At 41.7% G+C, this 17,422-nt stretch overlaps 2 protein-coding genes and 1 pseudogene across 2 annotated transcripts in view; 1 reads left to right on the top strand and 2 right to left on the bottom strand.

The window, feature by feature from the left end:
• The window catches only part of LOC115799297 (uncharacterized), a 38,486-nt gene extending 34,779 nt beyond the window's left edge, over positions 1–3,707 (bottom strand). The window contains exons 1-3 of the mRNA XM_030756388.1: positions 3,689–3,707; positions 1,553–1,636; positions 131–184 (exon numbers count right to left, since the gene is read on the bottom strand). Of these exons, the coding sequence (XP_030612248.1) occupies positions 131–184; positions 1,553–1,587 (89 nt within the window). The 5' untranslated portion in view covers positions 1,588–1,636; positions 3,689–3,707. The remainder of the gene's footprint in view (positions 1–130; positions 185–1,552; positions 1,637–3,688) is intronic.
• A 78-nt stretch (positions 3,708–3,785) lies between these two features.
• Positions 3,786–9,876, top strand: LOC115799240 (uncharacterized; annotated as a pseudogene).
• On the bottom strand, positions 9,301–11,279 carry LOC115799291 (uncharacterized). The gene is made up of 3 exons (XM_030756376.1): positions 10,471–11,279; positions 9,948–10,162; positions 9,301–9,694 (listed from the first exon to the last, which is right to left on the bottom strand). Exons 1-3 carry the CDS (start codon positions 11,211–11,213, stop codon positions 9,507–9,509), a joined length of 1,146 nt encoding a protein of 381 aa, XP_030612236.1. The 5' UTR covers positions 11,214–11,279; the 3' UTR covers positions 9,301–9,506.
• Between the last annotated feature and the right edge of the window lie 6,143 nt (positions 11,280–17,422).

Genomic DNA, 17,422 nt, shown 5'->3' with positions numbered 1-17,422 from the left:
CTCCAACACACACGCTTCACATATGAACACAGAAATGTGTGTGAAAAAGAGCTGAGCTGACATTAAACATGATGGAGAATTTATTCAGAAACACTGAGTCAGGAACAACATGCACACACACACACATTACCTCGTTGGAGGAGGACTAAGTGCGTAGATCGGTAGAGGTGGACCGAATTCAGCGCTAACAGAGAGAGAAAAAACATTATTCCAGTTCATCTTTTTATAAAATTCATTTATATCTTAAAGAGTTTCACAAAAGCAAACATGTAAATTAAAACAAACAAAACAACAAAAAAGTCACAGACATGTGACAAACTAGATTAGAAATAAATCCAAAGCACAAACTACTTATCTGACATTTTACCCTGTAAAACAGGATCAGACTCTGATGATATTCTGAGAATTACTCACTCTGTTCACACGTCTTTGTTTAAAGTCAGCACTGAATGTTTGTGTGCTTTTCCTGAACATCCTACAGCTCAGCTGTTAGATTTCAGGTTTTTAAGCTGGAACACTTTGTAAAAATGTATCAGTTTGAGAGTCTCCAAGTGGAACTGAATGATCACAATTCACATGCAAACAAACTGAGTTACCCACTACACCACAGAGTCACAGCATGAGCAGCTCACTAATGCAGGAAACATTCACACCTAAATTAAAAACCTATTTGAGAAATGATAAATCAATAAGCTGACCCTGCTGCAAGGGGCAAACGCTGTATGAAGAGGAGCTAATAAACTACAGACTGGCAGACTACAATAAACGAGGACAAACTAAAAGCCTGCTGTTAATGTACAACTTACAGAGAAACTGATGGAGCTGAACAAACTGCACACAGACGACAAACACATCACTGATCTGCACAAATCAAACATTATGACAGCAGCTCACAATCAGCTCAAACCTTTATGAATCACATCAGAACACAAGCCTGATCAGAAATATTTGGATCAATAAGAGCAGAAAGGGTCTCTGCAGTTAGCTCATTAACAGGAAACTGGAGAGAACCAATCAGAGATCAGAGTGAGCTCCAGTCCAAACAAACACACTGATCGACCCCCCCACAGTTAATGAGCTAGCTGTCCTCTGTTAGACAAACACATGAGGATCAAATCCAAACTTCTTCCTTCATGGAAAGTTCAGCGCTCACAGTGCACACTCTTCATTTTATCACTGCAGGAATCCACAACAATGATCCAGAAACTTCTCAGCAGGACATCTAAGCAGCGTTCATGTAGAGTCACACTCACTAAACTATTTGTCCTCCTTCATCCAGCAACACCTGAGAGGAGGTTCCTGTCTACACTGTTTGAAGCAAAGGAGCCCCCTGCTGGAGCAGCTGCAGTCCTACAGACACTCAGCCTCTGCACTACACAAACACCTCCTACAACATCCACGTGAAAAAGAGCTGAGCTGATTTTAAAGCGTACTCAGTGGAACATAGAGGACCACATCAGATCCAGGTCCAAGTTCAGGTTGGTTCCTGTGAATAACGATGTAGCAGTGATGTGAGATGAAGAGTCATGGACATTTATAGGTGTCATCTCACCTTTGAGGCTCTTCTCTGTCCAAACATTGACCCATGCTGCTGAATTTACATCCACATCAGCTCACACACACTTTCTACCTTCTCCTGCAGAGGAAACACACATCATTCATGGTCACATCAACTGAAATCCTCCTTTCATCATGTGTGCTGTCCAAATATCAGCTGCTTCTTCTCAGTGTCAGCTGAATGCAGTCAGACAGCAGTGAGAGGCAGAGGAAGCCAAGCCAAGTTTATTTATAAAGCTCTTTAAAAACAGCAACCACTGACCAAAGTGCTGTACATAAAACACTTTTGGACAAGAGAAAATTAAAATTTACAAAGATAAAAGATTTAAAAATTACACACAAATAAACAACTATAAAATGCATAATTTATCCATCAGCTGTTCTACTTCTATTTAGACCAGGATATGTCCTTCAATGCACATATTAAACAAATATGTAGGACCGCTTTTTTGCATTTGCGCAATATTTCTAAAATTAGAAACATCCTTTCTCAGAGTGATGCTGAAAAACTAATTCATGCATTTATTACTTCTAGGCGGGACTACTGTAATTCATTATTATCAGGCTGTCCTAAAAGCTCCCTGAAAAGCCTTCAGCTGATCCAAAATGCTGCAGCTAGAGTACTGACAGGGACTAGAAAGAGAGAGCAGATTTCTCTCATATTGACTTCTCTTCATTGGCTCCCTGTTAAATCTAGAATAGAATTTAAAATCCTTCTCCTCACATACAAGGTCTTGAATAATCAGGCCCCATCTTATCTCAAAGACCTCATAGTACCATATCACCCCAACAGAGCACTTCTCTCTCAGACTGCTGGCTTACTTGTGGTTCCTCGGATACTTAAGAGTAGAATGGGAGGCAGAGCCTTCAGCTTTCAGGCCCCTCTTCTGTGGCTCTAACAAAGGGGTCCAAAGTACTTTCTGCAGTTCCTACATGATTAGAATGTATCCTGATGACATACTTGATAAATCTTTCTGATCAAATATGCTGATCTACTTTGGGTCCCTGTGACATCCTGCCTGCACATCGTAACAACACCCACAGCTTCCTCCTTTTTGAAGTGGAGGTGAAACATGAATAACATGTATAAAGGTTAATTCACTCCATGGAGCCCTGCTCTAATAACCTGTCCTAGATCTAACTGTCTGTGAAGCTGGGTTTAAGAAAAAAGGGTTTAAAGGTTTTAGAGCACGTGCAGCCATCTTGCTCAGAACGTGACTAGACTGTAACTATGTGTGATGGACAAAAACAAACAAACAAAACCTCCGAGGAAAAGATGCCAGACTTTTTGAAGACCCGTGTCCTTGTTTTGGTTTAGAAATTCTTACGTCACACTAGACGAGCGGAAAAACGACGCGCAAATTTTTATTTATTTATTTAATTTTGTGGGGGGGGGGGGGGGGGGGGGGGGGGGGGGGGGGGGGTTCCCTACGGAAATGCTGATGGATGCTAGGATTTCCGATCGTGGTATGAAACTTAGTTATGTTTGAGGTGCGCGTGTAACCTGCTATGTTGTAAACTGGAGGGATGTTCTGGGGAAACGAGACTGCGGAAAGCCGGACTCCGGTGAACCTCCGGTGCACCTGACTGCAGGCTCATTTATATAAAGCGCTCTACGAAGCGGAACATTACAGCTCACAGGTGCAGTCTCCTGTTTCAGTGAATATGGACAGTACATATTCTTGTTTAGCACCACAAAAGTGACCCTTAGGCTGCTTTTGACTTTGTTTTCCACTGAGTTACTGGTTCTGGTACTAGGTAAACATAAACCAATGTAAGGCTGTTAATCGGTGACGTCACGTTATGTGCTGGCACAAGGTGGCGCTACACGTGCTCTAAAAAGAACATTTCATAACAACAGCTTGACAGACAGTTAAACCTTTCTGGAGCAGGGCTCCGTGCTGTAAATGTGCCTTTACACGTGTGGTGTTTCCACTTTAATACAAACCTACGGTGGCCCTGAAGTGCAAAGCACAACAACATTAACTAAGCACAATTACAAATTACGAAAGCACAACAACATTAACGAAAGCACAACAACATTAAAGAAAGCACAACAACATTAACGAAACACAATTACAAATTACGAAAGCACAACAACATTAACGAAAGCACAACAACATTAACAAACCGGAAAAGGTAGGTCCCAGTGGGAAAACCTGGGAAATCGCTGATTGGACGACGCCACTTTTGGCTTTTGAACCGGAAGTTATGGCGTGCGCTCGGCGGCAAGACCGTCATATCGCTATGTATTGTCCTAACTGCGGGAAAGAGCTGGTTGAGCTGTCACCAAACTTTTGCAGCAACTGTGGCAAGAGGATTCAAGAAATATGTGTCGGAAGTACTCCACAGCCTTCAAGTAAGTTCATAAGCATGAAGAATGGTTTATTTGTCTTATGGATGTAGTAACTTGCTAACATTAGCGGTGTACAGACCGTGTCCGTTCTCATTTAAATGGGCCTTGTAAATTCAAATGCTGAATTAAAAGTGTGCCTAGGTTTCAGTAATACAGCAGCATTTATAGATCAAATATAAATGTCCGTTGCATTCTTGGGCGCTATTTTCCTGGAAAACCTGTGTTGCTCTGGTTAGTATGGCATGTCGTTTATAGGACTATGCATCTCTCTGATGTGCGACTTTGTCATTTTTTTCCTTGACTTCAGCACGACAGACTATTCCACCCTGCCCGACTCCAGCCTTCAGCACCTTCCTAGAATATCAACAAAAGAAAAACGAGGAGCGGCAAAAGTATTCTGTAGGGAGAAAGGGGTTAAAGCACAAGGAAAAAATAAAAGTTCGGGTAGGTTCATCATGGCTCCGACTGAAAACAAGCAGCTTTTATCTATGAAGAAAGTTCAGCGGAACAAAGCTATGCAGAATAATTGATAACCAGTAATAGCATATTGTCAATTCATGATCATTCAAAATAGTAAATCAGCTGTTGATTAATAAATTACCAACCGTTATTATGAACTGTTTGTATCCAAATCTGTGGTTTAAAAGTAAGGGTTTCCATCATTGTGCTTTGACTGATATTAGTAAATAATTGGTCCATTTGGTTGTTATTGCAACATGTAACACAAGATTTAAAAACAAAAAGAACAAGTTTGACAATTATTTTTAAACATTGCTCAGTCTTTCACATCTTCTTTCTTTCAGATAAATGTTGGCTTGATGGTCATTCAGAAGGGTGGTCTAAGGCCACAACGTGGAAAAAATATTTCCCTTACAACAGACCCAGACATCTCTGCCACAACTCTGCTTAGTCAGGCTGTTAAAAAAATGAAGGACTTCAACAAAGATATAAAAGATGGGCCTTTCCTTCTTCTGTATCCAGATGGGACAGAGGTTATTAATATCCCTGGGACACAAAGACCTTTTACCCTTGGTGCTTATAAGGCTGAAGTTGGCAAGCCATATCAAAGGATTACTGTTTTCATCTGCTTGAAAAGGGACTTTGAAGAAGGTAAGCTGTGGTGTTTGTGTGTGGAGTTTGGCACACATCGCCTAAACTTCAACAAATATAAATTTTGAAGTTGTTTTTCATGTTTTGCAGTTGGAAATTTGTCAGACTTGTCTGACTCTGACCCAGAGATTGTTATTAAAAAATCCTCAGAGTTTGATCTTGCTGATACACTGGTAAGTTCAATTTAAAATGTATTTAGTCTGTCTTTTTTTTGGGTTGTTCGACCATCACAAGCACCATTTACCTTTTACCTCAACTCCATAGAACTATGTAAATGTTTTTATGTGAAATGCATTGTGTGTCTTTACGTCAGCCATGGGAACCTCTGGATGAAAGCAGTCCTTTACAACAAGTGGCAGAAACAGAGTAAGTTATATTTTAAGAACATTTCATAGCATGACATGTGCATGTGTACCAAAAGTATTTTAGCCTTTACTGTATTTGCATACAGTATGTATTAATGACATTTACTTTGATTATTTGTCCTGTATGTGGTTACATGTCCTATAAAGTGCTTGTATTGCTTGTTTATTTTCTGGATGCTTGTTTGTTTTTGAAATGTCAAATATCCAGGCATGGAAATAATTATTAGACCACCCTTGCTTTCTTCAATGTCTTGTTCATTTTACTGTCTGGTACAAGTAAAGGTACATTTGTTTAGGCAAATACAATAACAACAAAAATAGCTCATAAGAGTTTACTTTGAAAGCTTATATCTATTAATTTTCTACAAAATCTTTGCGAGAATGACAAAAATCACTTCACTTTAATAGCTATAGTACCATACTGCCAAAAACAGCGCTTTTAGGCATTCCATGTTTTTTTCTGTTTGTTTTAGTCACATGATGCACAGAGGAGTTACAGGGCAATAAAATAAACAGGACATTGAAGAAAACGGGGCAGTCTCATAATGAATTCCATGACTGCATATTTTCATAATACGCAATGATATATGCTTTTCTTTGCCCTCTAAGGGATGATGTTGGGGATCTAGTGCTTTCAAATGAAGTACAACAGGTACTAACTCTTTTATTTTTGAAAGATTTGTTATATTTGTAGCATTTACAGCAATTTTTGGATGTGAGCAGCGTAAAATGCAGAATGTGAACTTTTTTCGACTGACCTTCATCTCGCACCACAATCCACAGATTCTCCTCTCAATCCTTTAAACTGTTAGGATATTAAAATAGTTCTAAATTGGCCAAACATTAATTTTCACTCATTCTCATTTTTGTGTTTTCAGGATATAGATTTGGATAACAGAAAAGATCCAGGCACCCGTGAATGTCTCACTGTCCAGAGCTCCTGTTACAGGTGTGTTGTATCTCCTGTAATTATTACAGGGGATGAGACAAAATGATAATGATTATAAATATATTTACTTTGAATCTTTTATATTTGACTTGTGTCATAAATTAAATGTTTGGTTCTAGAAAGCTGGAACTGCAGGCTTATGTATTTCTTTTTTCATCTATGATGTGTGCACGTTTTTTGTCTGCAGAAACTACACCAACCTGTTTGAACCCATTCTGATTGACGACGAAGACGATGTTGAAGATCTTACTCATGACAAAGAGAAAGAGCTGCCTACAGAAGAGCCTGTGTTAGTAATTTAGACATTTTGTCTTCAATTAACCAGCATCTGTTCCTGCACATAATTACATTATGCATAGTTTGATAAATCAGTAAAGAAGTACATCCTGTGTTTAAAATATTTTCTTTTTTTCTAGAAAAACAAATGTGCAGGCACATGAAATTATTGCACATCTGGCACTGGCAATTGACCGCAAGAAGGTCAGCAGGTTCAATATATGTCGGTCAGATGTATGGGATGGAGCTGTTCGCTGATTTCAACGCAGCACGTACTCTGACAACAATGACATGTTCATCAAGTTTAATGACGATGCTGGCTGCTTTGAAGAAGGGTTGGATACAGGCGGCCCAAGGCGTGAATTCCTTACACTTCTCATGAGCCATCTGAGAAATCGCCCCATCTTCGATGGACCCCCAGAAAACCGTTATCTTGTCTGCAATTCAAGAGGTGAGTCTTTTTAGGTATAGTGAAGTGGTTGTACTACTAAAATCAAAATTTTCAGAAACATCTCATATTTTTATCATAGGCAGATTTAAGTAGTAATAACCACAATAATTATGTGCTCTGTATAACAGCTGCCAGGGAAGATGAGTATTTTTTAGCAGGAAAGATGATTGCTGTATCCATTGTACACGGGGGACCAGCACCACATTTTCTCTCAAAGAACCTGGTCAACCACATGATAGGGAATCCAAGTTTCAGCGCAACTGTAGAAGATGTGCAAGATGAGGAGATAGGGAAAGTTCTGCAGCAGGTAGGAAATGACCTAGGCTCAGGGAACAGATTTACTGTAGGACAAGTAAAGATTATTTTGACATTCAGATAAAGATTATGGTTGAGCGAATTATTTCTGTTTTTGAAAGGGCATATTTCACCCTCTCTCAACAAATGTGAAGTCACAAATGGAATAATTTTAATCCTGTATTTGTCTTCATTATAAAAAGGTTGTCAAATTTATATCTTGGTAGTTTTCCTTACAATAAACTGCTTGTTCTATAAGGTCCTGGAAGCAGAATCAGAGGAATCTCTGCAAAATGTAATTTTGCAAAACAGTACCATGTTCCAAACTGCTGGATGCCTCAGAAGTGTGAAGACATGTGAGAAGCAAGCTTTTGTGGAGGAGTATCTCAGATGGTACATCATTGACAGAAACCACAGTGCCATTCAACGGTAAGTAATAACCTGTCTGCCATTTATGGCTGAAAATATTTTAAAACTAATCTGCGGTTCTAAGCTCATTACTTAATATGAATTAAGCATTGCCAGTTGTTTACAGCAGCCACTGATATCATGAGACCTTTATTTATTATGAAAAGCTAATTAACAACCATGCAATCTGATCAGCAACAACAAATTACCTGATCATATCAGATTTAACAAGCTTCTTTCCTTAATTTTTTTTGTTTTTATCTTCAGTTGCTAACCCATCTTTTTGCCCCCTTCAGGTAAAATGTTAGGAATATATCAATACTTGCCAAATTTTAAGTTTCACCATTTTTATCATCCACTAAGAAATGTATGTATAATAGTTTGTCTGTCACCATAACTCTAAAAGTGCTTTAGAATCATTATTCATGCTACATGATTACTTTTAAAAAGGGATTTCTAAAAAATAAGCTGTTTGACAAACAGTGTGAAAACATTTTTTTAAAAATGCTTAAATCATAATTATTTATTTTTGCTTTTACTAATGATTTCTGAGCACTGTTAATAGTTTTGTGTATGAGTGGTCCTACATAAACACCTGAGCTTTACTTGGTGTATGACACTATTCATTTTAAATTTGTCCAGGTATATTAAACTAAAACTGTCATTGGCATTTACACATGTTGACGGATATGGAATAGTTCATATCTATGCTTTAAATCAATTCTAACACTGTTATGCATTTATCCTTAACAGATTCAAAGATGGATTGGCCAGTCTTGGTTTCCTCCCTGCACTGCAGCAGCATTCCAGTGTTCTGTCCCCAGTCTTATGCTTCTCTGCCAAGGCCCTGACTGCTTCAGACTTGGAGACCATGTTCAGACCAGATCTCAGCGCAACAGGAAGCAACAGGCGTCAGAAGGAGGGAAAAACACTGGGCTTTTGGGCAGATTATCTCCTTGATTCAGAAGGTTTGCATGGACAGATTGTGTGTTGTTTAGAATTTATTTATTTTATTTTTTTTAGTTATAATGAAAGGAAAGAAGAAATAAGGTAATTAATTTTCCTCAATGCAAAATCCAACTACAATGTTTACTTTCTTCTTTCAGAAAAAATGACAGCTGTATCTCTGGAAGATCTGTTGATGTTTGCTACAGGTCTGGCAGCACTTCCACCAGCAGGCATAATGCCACCTCCACGCCTCGAGTTTTTAAGTGATTCACCTTTTCCAGTTGCAAACACCTGTGCAAATACACTGAAGCTGCTGCTTTTGGAATCATACAGTGTTTTTAAGGCAAACATGGACTTTGGGATCCAAAATGCTCCAGGATTCGGCTGTCATTAAATCTAAGGTCAAATGCCAGTTGCTGATTCCTGTTCAGTCTAGTTCAGATGCTGTTGGCATACTACCACTGTAAGCAAGTTTTGTAACACATTAAAGCGAAAAGCTACTTTAGTGTTTTGCTAAACATTTTTGGTGTTTTTTGGTTCGCAGAGCTAAATAATTTACAGTATAGGCAAGTTGAAACATGCTGAACACGTTGTTACAGAGTTTTATTCAGAATGTGTCAAGTCTGTCTTCAGGGTTAAGACTGAATACACAGTTCATTTTAAATGTTTTAATCCACCTGTCGCTTTGTATGTTTTGAATAATGTATTACTTTTCATTTTAGCAGAAGGAACAGGAAACAAAAGATCAAAAATTTGGGTTCAGGTAGTTTGTCTAAAACCTGGCTATATCTTTCAGCAATAAATACAGTTCTGTGGCTGATTCCCAGTCTTGTGGCTGCTGTAGTCCATTTTGTCGTACAGCCAGTTGTAGGTATTCCTCAATGTTTTGATCACCACACAATTCAGTCGCTTGCCTTGCTTCAGGGAACACATCCAGTTCCCTCTCCTCAACAGCAAATCCACAGTCTCTTGAACCATATCTGCAAAATCAGAATAGAATTAATAATAGAATTGTGAAGCATATTTTCTACATGTACTACAAATAGTTTAATATGTCAGATTTGTTTGCTGGCTACATGGATCTGTATAAGTGAGCACCAGAAAGTGATAGCTCATAAATGAACTGTATTTACTCGTACAATGATTAAAATATATTTCCCAACTTGTGCTATAAGAATACTGCATTAATATGTAATGCAGAAGGTGATTTCTTTCTGTGAAGATGACAATTACCTGTGAGGCAAGAGATAGAGTTCATCTGGAATTCCCCCAGGACATGATGCAAGTCTGCTTGGCCGGATCCTGTGTTTGTTCCAGAGGTCTTTGCATTCATCCAGGTCTGCAGAACACTGCTGAAGCAGAATCTCAGCAAGCATTGATGTTCATGGCTTCCATTGAAGGTTCCGAAGTCTCTTAGATCTCCAAACAAGTCCATCCAAAACTGAGACCTGGGGATAAATTAAATTCAAAATGGTTCTGTTCTTGTTAATTTCTGCTCATTTTGATATTGTATGATAGAAATGTATGTTAAACAAAAAATTAGTTTCTTTTCCAAGTAGTTTAAAAATGTCGGTGTACCTTCTGTAACCAGACAATGGAAAATACTAATTTTGAAAACAAAACATTTGCTTATGGTAAGTAATTTGGGGATCAAACTCAATATGGCATGATAGTTGGCAAAACAAGAAAATGTTATAAAATCAATACTGGGCAGCTTCCACTGTACATCGCATCTACCAAACACAGATGTACCCACCTTCCTGTTCTGAGAAAAGACCACCATGACTCGATGCGTTGATTCCCTGTTGATGATCCGTAACTGTGGCTTGATGATCCAGCATAATAGTCTGTGTGCGCATGACGGAGGGTACACTGTATTGCTGCCAAAGTCCCATTCTCAGTCCCGAGGTCTGTTCGTAGTCTCATTGGTATCACTCCAAGACTCTTGACACAGTTTATATAATTGAGAGCAATGACAGAAGGATTGTTGTTGGTTGCTCCACAAACAAGCCACATCATTCTTCTTGAAAAACCATCTATACATCCTGAGAGCGCCAAGCCGAATGGCTTCAGTTTGTCGTAACCATCTACATGCCATATGTAATTGGGCCCCATGGAGTGATACGTGCGTCTTGTAAACCTCCTGCGAGTCCTCATGGCGATTCCTTGAGGATTCAGCTGTCTCAACAGTCTCATAACTCCATCACGTTTGACACGTAGCTTGTGTTTTTGTTTGAGAACTTGCCACATAGTCCGATAGCCAAACAACTGCCCTGGTCCTCTCAGCTCTGTCATAATGGCATGTCTCACTTCAGGAAGTGGAGAGTAGTTCCGTCGTCTGTACAGTCCAGCTTCTTTTAAATGCGTCTTCAGTGTACGCATACTAAATGAAACATCGTGGTTAGTCCTGAGCATGTCCAGTATCACCTCGTATGTATGTCCTGACTCAAAATATTCGTGGATAGCGGTAGCTACGTCTGGATTACCAGTAATATTCATTTTATCAACAACCGCGCTAAAGCCATAACTTCCGGTTCAAAAGCCAAAAGTGGCGTCGTCCAATCTGCGATTTCCCAGGTTTTCCCACTGGGACCTACCTTTTCCGGTTTGTTAATGTTGTTGTGCTTTCCTAATTTGTAATTGTGCTTTCGTTAATGTTGTTGTGCTTTCGTTAATGTTGTTGTGCTTTCGTAATTTGTAATTGTGCTTAGTTGTGCTTAGTCAATCTTTCAAGATGGCGGCGCGCATAGTCGCAGCGGCTCAGTGCTCTCCTTTTCGGTGCTCTGTGAAATTGTGTATGTTGTTATGTGTGCTTCAACTGTGGCTCAACACATCACCATTATGTCGGGCGGACATTATAACATACAGACGGCACGAACTCCTACATATAGGAGCACAAAGTGAGCAGGCGGTTATGGCTGACTTCCTCCACTCTCACAACATCCCGGTGGACATCGCCAGACCACCTGGCTCTTTGTGGTTCATCATCCCTGTGAGGGGGGGTCGCAGACGGAGACGGCGCAGAGAAAGGAGGCAGAAAAGAGGCGGCAGAGCTGGCGTTTTGGAGAGGCTACGTAAACGGCCTCATAGACCTCCGTTACCCAGTGTTTTCCTCGCCAATGTAAGATCACTCCCGAATAAAATGGATGAGTTGAGACTGCTGGTGGCTACAAACAGGACCGTGAAGGACTGCTGCGTTTTGCTGTTCACTGAGACCTGGCTTCATTCATCCATTCCTGATGCAGCCATCGAGCTAGCCGGCAGGACAACGCACCGGCATGACAGAATGCGGACCTCCGGTAAGAGCAGAGGAGGGGGTGTGTGCTTGTATGTAAACAACAGCTGGTGTACAGACAGTATGACTGTGAACAGCCACTGCTCTCCGGACCTGGAGTACATGACTGTTAAATGCAGGCCCATCTATCTGCCCCGTGAGTTTACAGCTGTTTTGATCACTGTTGTTTATCTTCCCCCTGATGCTAATGCTAACTCGGCTGTTAGTCTCTTACATGACACGGTTTGCAGTCAACAGAGCAGATATCCTGAGGCTGTACACATCATTGCAGGAGACTTTAACCATGTCGATTTAAAGACTGTTCTACCCAAGTTCCATCAGCATGTTAAATGCCCTACAAGAGGGAACAACACACTGGATAAAGTCTACTCTAACATCAAGCTGGGTTTCAGGGCTGTGCCACTGCCACATCTGGGCCAGTCAGACCATCTGTCCCTGCTTATGATTCCAGCATACACCCCCCTCAGCAAAACTGCTCTTTCTACATCTAAGACTGTTCAGACCTGGCCTGAAGGTGCCTCTCAACAGCTGCAGGACTGCTTTGAAACAACTGACTGGGACGTATTCAAGCACCAGGACCTGGAGCAGTATACCTCGGCTGTTCTGGACTACATCAAGTTCTGCACCGACACTGTAACTGTGGACAAGAATATCCGGGTTTTTCCAAATAGAAAGCCATGGATGAATGGAAAGGTGCAGAGCTTACTCAGAGAAAGGAACATCGCCTTCAGAGCTGGTGATGGGGCGTTTTACAGCGCTGCCAGAGCCAACCTGAAGAGGGGCATCAGGGAGGCCAAGGCTGTGTATAAGAGGAGGATTGAGGACTGTTTCCAGAGCCACGACTTCAGGCAGGTGTGGCAAGGGGTTCGGCATATTTTGAACTACAAACCCAGCCTGTTAGTTGATCAGCGTAACATCAATCTGGCAGAGGAGCTGAACAGCTTCTTTGCACGCTTTGAGGTACAGCAATCAGAGACAGCCATCCAACATCCCTCAGCAGGCAGCAGCAGCATCCTCAGGCTGCAAGAGCAAGAGGTGAGGCGTATGCTGGAAACTGTGAACCCCAGGAAAGCTGTGGGGCCCGATGGTGTCTCTGGACGGATACTGAAGGTCTGTGCGGCTCAGCTGGCTGGTATTTTTACCAGCATTTTTAACCAGTCCCTGAGCCAGGCTGCTGTCCCTTCCTGCCTGAAGTCCTCCATTATCGTCCCCATCCCCAAGAAGAACACTATCAGAGGTTTGAATGACTACAGGCCAGTAGCACTCACACCAATTGTTATGAAGTGCTTTGAAAAGCTTGTCCGGGCTCACGTCATCTCCAGTCTCTCTCCCAGACTAGACCCCCACCAGTTTGCCTACAGAGCCAACCGGTCCACAGAGGACGCCATTGCCACGGCCCTCCACTCTGCCTTCTCTCACCTGGAGCAGGGGGGGAACTACGCTCGGCTGCTCTTTGTGGACTTCAGCTCGGCGTTTAACACCATCCTTCCTGGCAGACTGGTGACTAAACTGTCAGATCTGGGGATACCACGCTCCACCTGTCTTTGGATCAAGGACTTCCTGACAGACCGTTCCCAGAGGGTAAGAGTAGGTCCCCACCTCTCTTCAGCCATCAGCCTCAGCACCGGCTCTCCACAGGGCTGTGTGCTGAGTCCCCTACTCTTCACCCTCTACACACATGACTGCACCTCCATACATGCCAGTAACTGCATCATTAAGTTTGCGGATGACACCACTGTGGTGGGGCTCATATCAGGCGGGGATGAGTCAGCATACCGGGACGAGGTGCAGCGGCTGTCAAGGTGGTGCAGTGAGAATAACTTGATCCTGAACACCACTAAGACAAAGGAGATGGTAGTAGACTTTAGGAGGACAACACATGTCATTCAACCGCTGTTCATCGAGGGGGATGAAGTGGAGCTGGTTTCAGATTTTAGGTTCCTGGGAGTACATCTGCAGGATGATTTGACCTGGAGTATCAATACGACCAGCATTGTCAGGAAGGCCCAACAGAGACTGCATTTCCTGAGGGTTCTTAGGAGCAACTATCTGACCCAGAATCTGCTGGTGTCCTTCTACCGTTGCTCTGTAGAGAGCATCCTGACCTACTGTCTGTGCGTGTGGTTCAACAGCTGCACAGCAGCAGACAGGAAAACACTCCAGCGAATCATCAACACGGCTCAAAAGATCATAGGCTGTCCCCTGCCCTCCCTCCAGGAACTGTTCAATGCCCGCTGCCAGAGGAGGGCACAGAACATCCTCCAGGACCCCTCACACCCTGGACACTCCTTGTTTCAGCTACTGCCATCAGGCAGACGTTTCAGGACAATGAAGGCCAGAACAAACAGACTGAGGAACAGCTTTTATGCCAGGGCTATCATTGAACTGAACTCTGTGTGGTTTGGACAGTGATGTGGGGTGGTAGTGCTGACTGTGTGCGTGCGTTGGTGTGTGTATTGGGGCTAGATTCGTCTTAATTTACTATTGTGCACTGTATTTTAGTAATCATTTTTATCACGCATATTTTTATTATTTTATTATTTATTGTCTGAGGCACCTAGAAAGGAATGCATTTTAAATTTCGTTGTGCAACTTCTGTGTACAATGACAATAAAGATTCTGATTCTGATTAGTTAATGTTGTTGTGCTTTGCACTTCAGGGCCACCGTACAAACCTGTGAGACACAGTAAAACAGTGATAGGCACATTTACACACGTAGCACACTTCCTGTGTGGATTCTGTAACTTCCTCCTGTGTAACTTAAGTAGATGAACGCGTCAGAATCGGACCATAACTAATGTTTGTGTTCCCGTGCAGCGCACAGGTCAGCTGGTGCTCAGGTGTCAGGTTTACATAAAGCTGCTCTCCTCTGGATGGATTCTGCCTCCACCTGAGCTGTCTGATATCATCATTTATATCAGAAGTCCAGAGGTGGGAAGTAACGAAGTACAAATACTTCGTTACTGTACTTAAGTAGATTTTTCAGGTATCTGTACTTTACTTAAGTATTTATTTTTCTGACTACTTTTTACTTTTACTCCCTACATTTTTACACAAGTATCTGTACTTTCTACTTCTTACATTTTCAAACAGACTCGTTACTTTTTAACACGTCAGAGAGAAGTTTGCATTTCCGGTCAGTGCGCCTTCAAACATAAAACGATCTGAGCCTAAACGGAGGAATAATAACATATAAGAGACAATCGTACTGCGTATCCTCCATCACCGGGGCTTATCTCGTACAAAGGGATTAAATACGCAAACCCATATAATTAATGTATCATTTATAGCGCTATAATCGGGCCGGACCGAGTCCGTAAGTTGCGCTGCGGCACATAAACAGCTTAGCTAGCGCTACTGAGGAGGAGCGAGCATGAAGGGAGTAACGTGTGGCAGGAAATACAACGTTTCTAAATGCTCAACAAATATTAGCAAACACACAAAGTGTGTGCAGTTTGTCACACAGTGTGTCTGCTAGCTAAAAGAAGAGCTGCTGTATTTCAGGGAGAGCAAAGAGAGAGAAGTTCACTCAGAGATGGAGAAAGAGGACAGGAGAGGAAGAAGAGGTTAGATTTAAAGGTAAGGACTGGAAAATAAACTGAAGTATGCTGACTTTGTGTTATTCAAAGATTGTATGAAAATGCTGCAGTTTAGTGTGTAATAAATAGGTTAGTTTGTTGTACTGTATTTACAGTAAAGCTCTGTGTTGGACTGGAGCACAGTGTTTGTGTTCATGGTCAGAGTTACAGGTTACATCAGTGCAGTTACATGAGTTTGAATCAAAGCTGCTGATGCTGAGATTCATTCACTGAATCCAACATTTCTACAGCCTGTATGCTGTCAGTGTAGGGGATGGAGATCAGCTCAGATAGCTGTGAAATACTGGGTTACATCTTTGTGAGTTCACTTCATCCACACAGAGCAGTAAACCTCAGAGCAGCAGCAGCAGGTCAGCTGATCACAGCCTGCACACCAACATCATTTACTGCAGCTACAATAGAAAGCTGTGGTTCTTCTCCCCATGCAGAGCCACTACAGCTGATCTTAGGGTTCCTCCACCTTCTGAATCCCACTGTAACCCCTGAGTATCCTCATGTTGGTGTTTAGGTGGAGGCACAGTCACCCTCTACTATGGAGGACACAGAGAACAGAGCTGTGTTTAAATTCCCTTTCACAGTTTGTGTCCTACATAACAGATTCAAGCTGAGTGCATTCATTAGGATTAAAATTTAGATTGGAATAACATTTGTATTCTCATGTACTATTTTATATTATTACAATAATATATAATGAGGTTCGGTTTGTTTTACACAAAAATAGCAGGTAGAAACGTCCTCCAAAAAACTACTTTTACTTTCTTACTTTGAGTACATTTCAGAGCCTGTACTTTTTTACTTTTACTTAAGTAGAGAAGTTGAACCAGTACTTCAACTTTTACTAAAGTATTTTTTAACATAAGTACTTGTACTTCTACTTAAGTACAGAATGTCAGTACTTTTGCCACCTCTGCAGAAGTCTGATTTTAACGCTGATCCCAAACTCCGCAGGTGAGGCAGAGATGGCAGCAACATGAGAGAGCAGCGAGCTTTAGGTCACATCAGGGAGGAGAGAGCTGATGGAGACCATCACACAGCTGACTTCATGTTCTTAACTCCAGGCTGACACCATCACTTTGTCCATGTGAATAATGGAAACGTGCCTCTGTTTGGAAACAGCCTCAGAATAACTTGGCTTATTGGCTGCGCTACTTATAAATATCAGCAAATATCACCGTGTTCATCATTAAAAAGTCTAAATAGTTTGTAAACAAAAGGAAAAAAAGGCGGTAATGAGCTCACTGGCGGCGGGGGGGCGTTAAACGGTCAGCCTCGGTGGTCCAGCTGTGAGTCCGTTACCGTGAACTGTGGAGCGGCAGATTTGTGCTGTTTCTAAGCTGCACACAGCTGATGTTAACATCACAGACCGCTACGTTACCTTCACACGGAGCTTCACGCGGTTCAGGAAAGGAAACTTTAAAGCCGAAGATTAAAAAGCCCAAAGTCTCTGCCGCTGAATGAAGAAGTGTTCCCCAAAGCAGGAAGGCTCCGGTGTGACTGTTCACCTTTAACGCAGTGACGCCGCAGCCTCGGACAGGCTCCGTTTGCTGCGTTAAACCACGGCTGCAAAACAAGCGCCGGATTCGCTTCCTGCTCGGAGACTGAAGTTTGCTGAATTATCAGCAGAAACACTGAAGATGGAAAACTTGAATGCTGAAGAAATCTACGAAAACCGAAAGAGTCAAAGAGCAGCTGTGAGTGTCTGCAGGCCTGTCCCATCAGCTGAATTAGATTGTTGTAAAATATGAATCAGGCAATAAATAAGGACCCCCACCTGTAAAACCATTGTTATTTCTGTTGTTATTTCATTAATAAC

This window comes from Archocentrus centrarchus, chromosome 2 (assembly GCF_007364275.1).
Source record: "Archocentrus centrarchus isolate MPI-CPG fArcCen1 chromosome 2, fArcCen1, whole genome shotgun sequence".
Lineage (NCBI taxonomy): Eukaryota > Metazoa > Chordata > Actinopteri > Cichliformes > Cichlidae > Archocentrus > Archocentrus centrarchus.
This window is presented reverse-complemented; position numbering and strand designations above follow the sequence as displayed.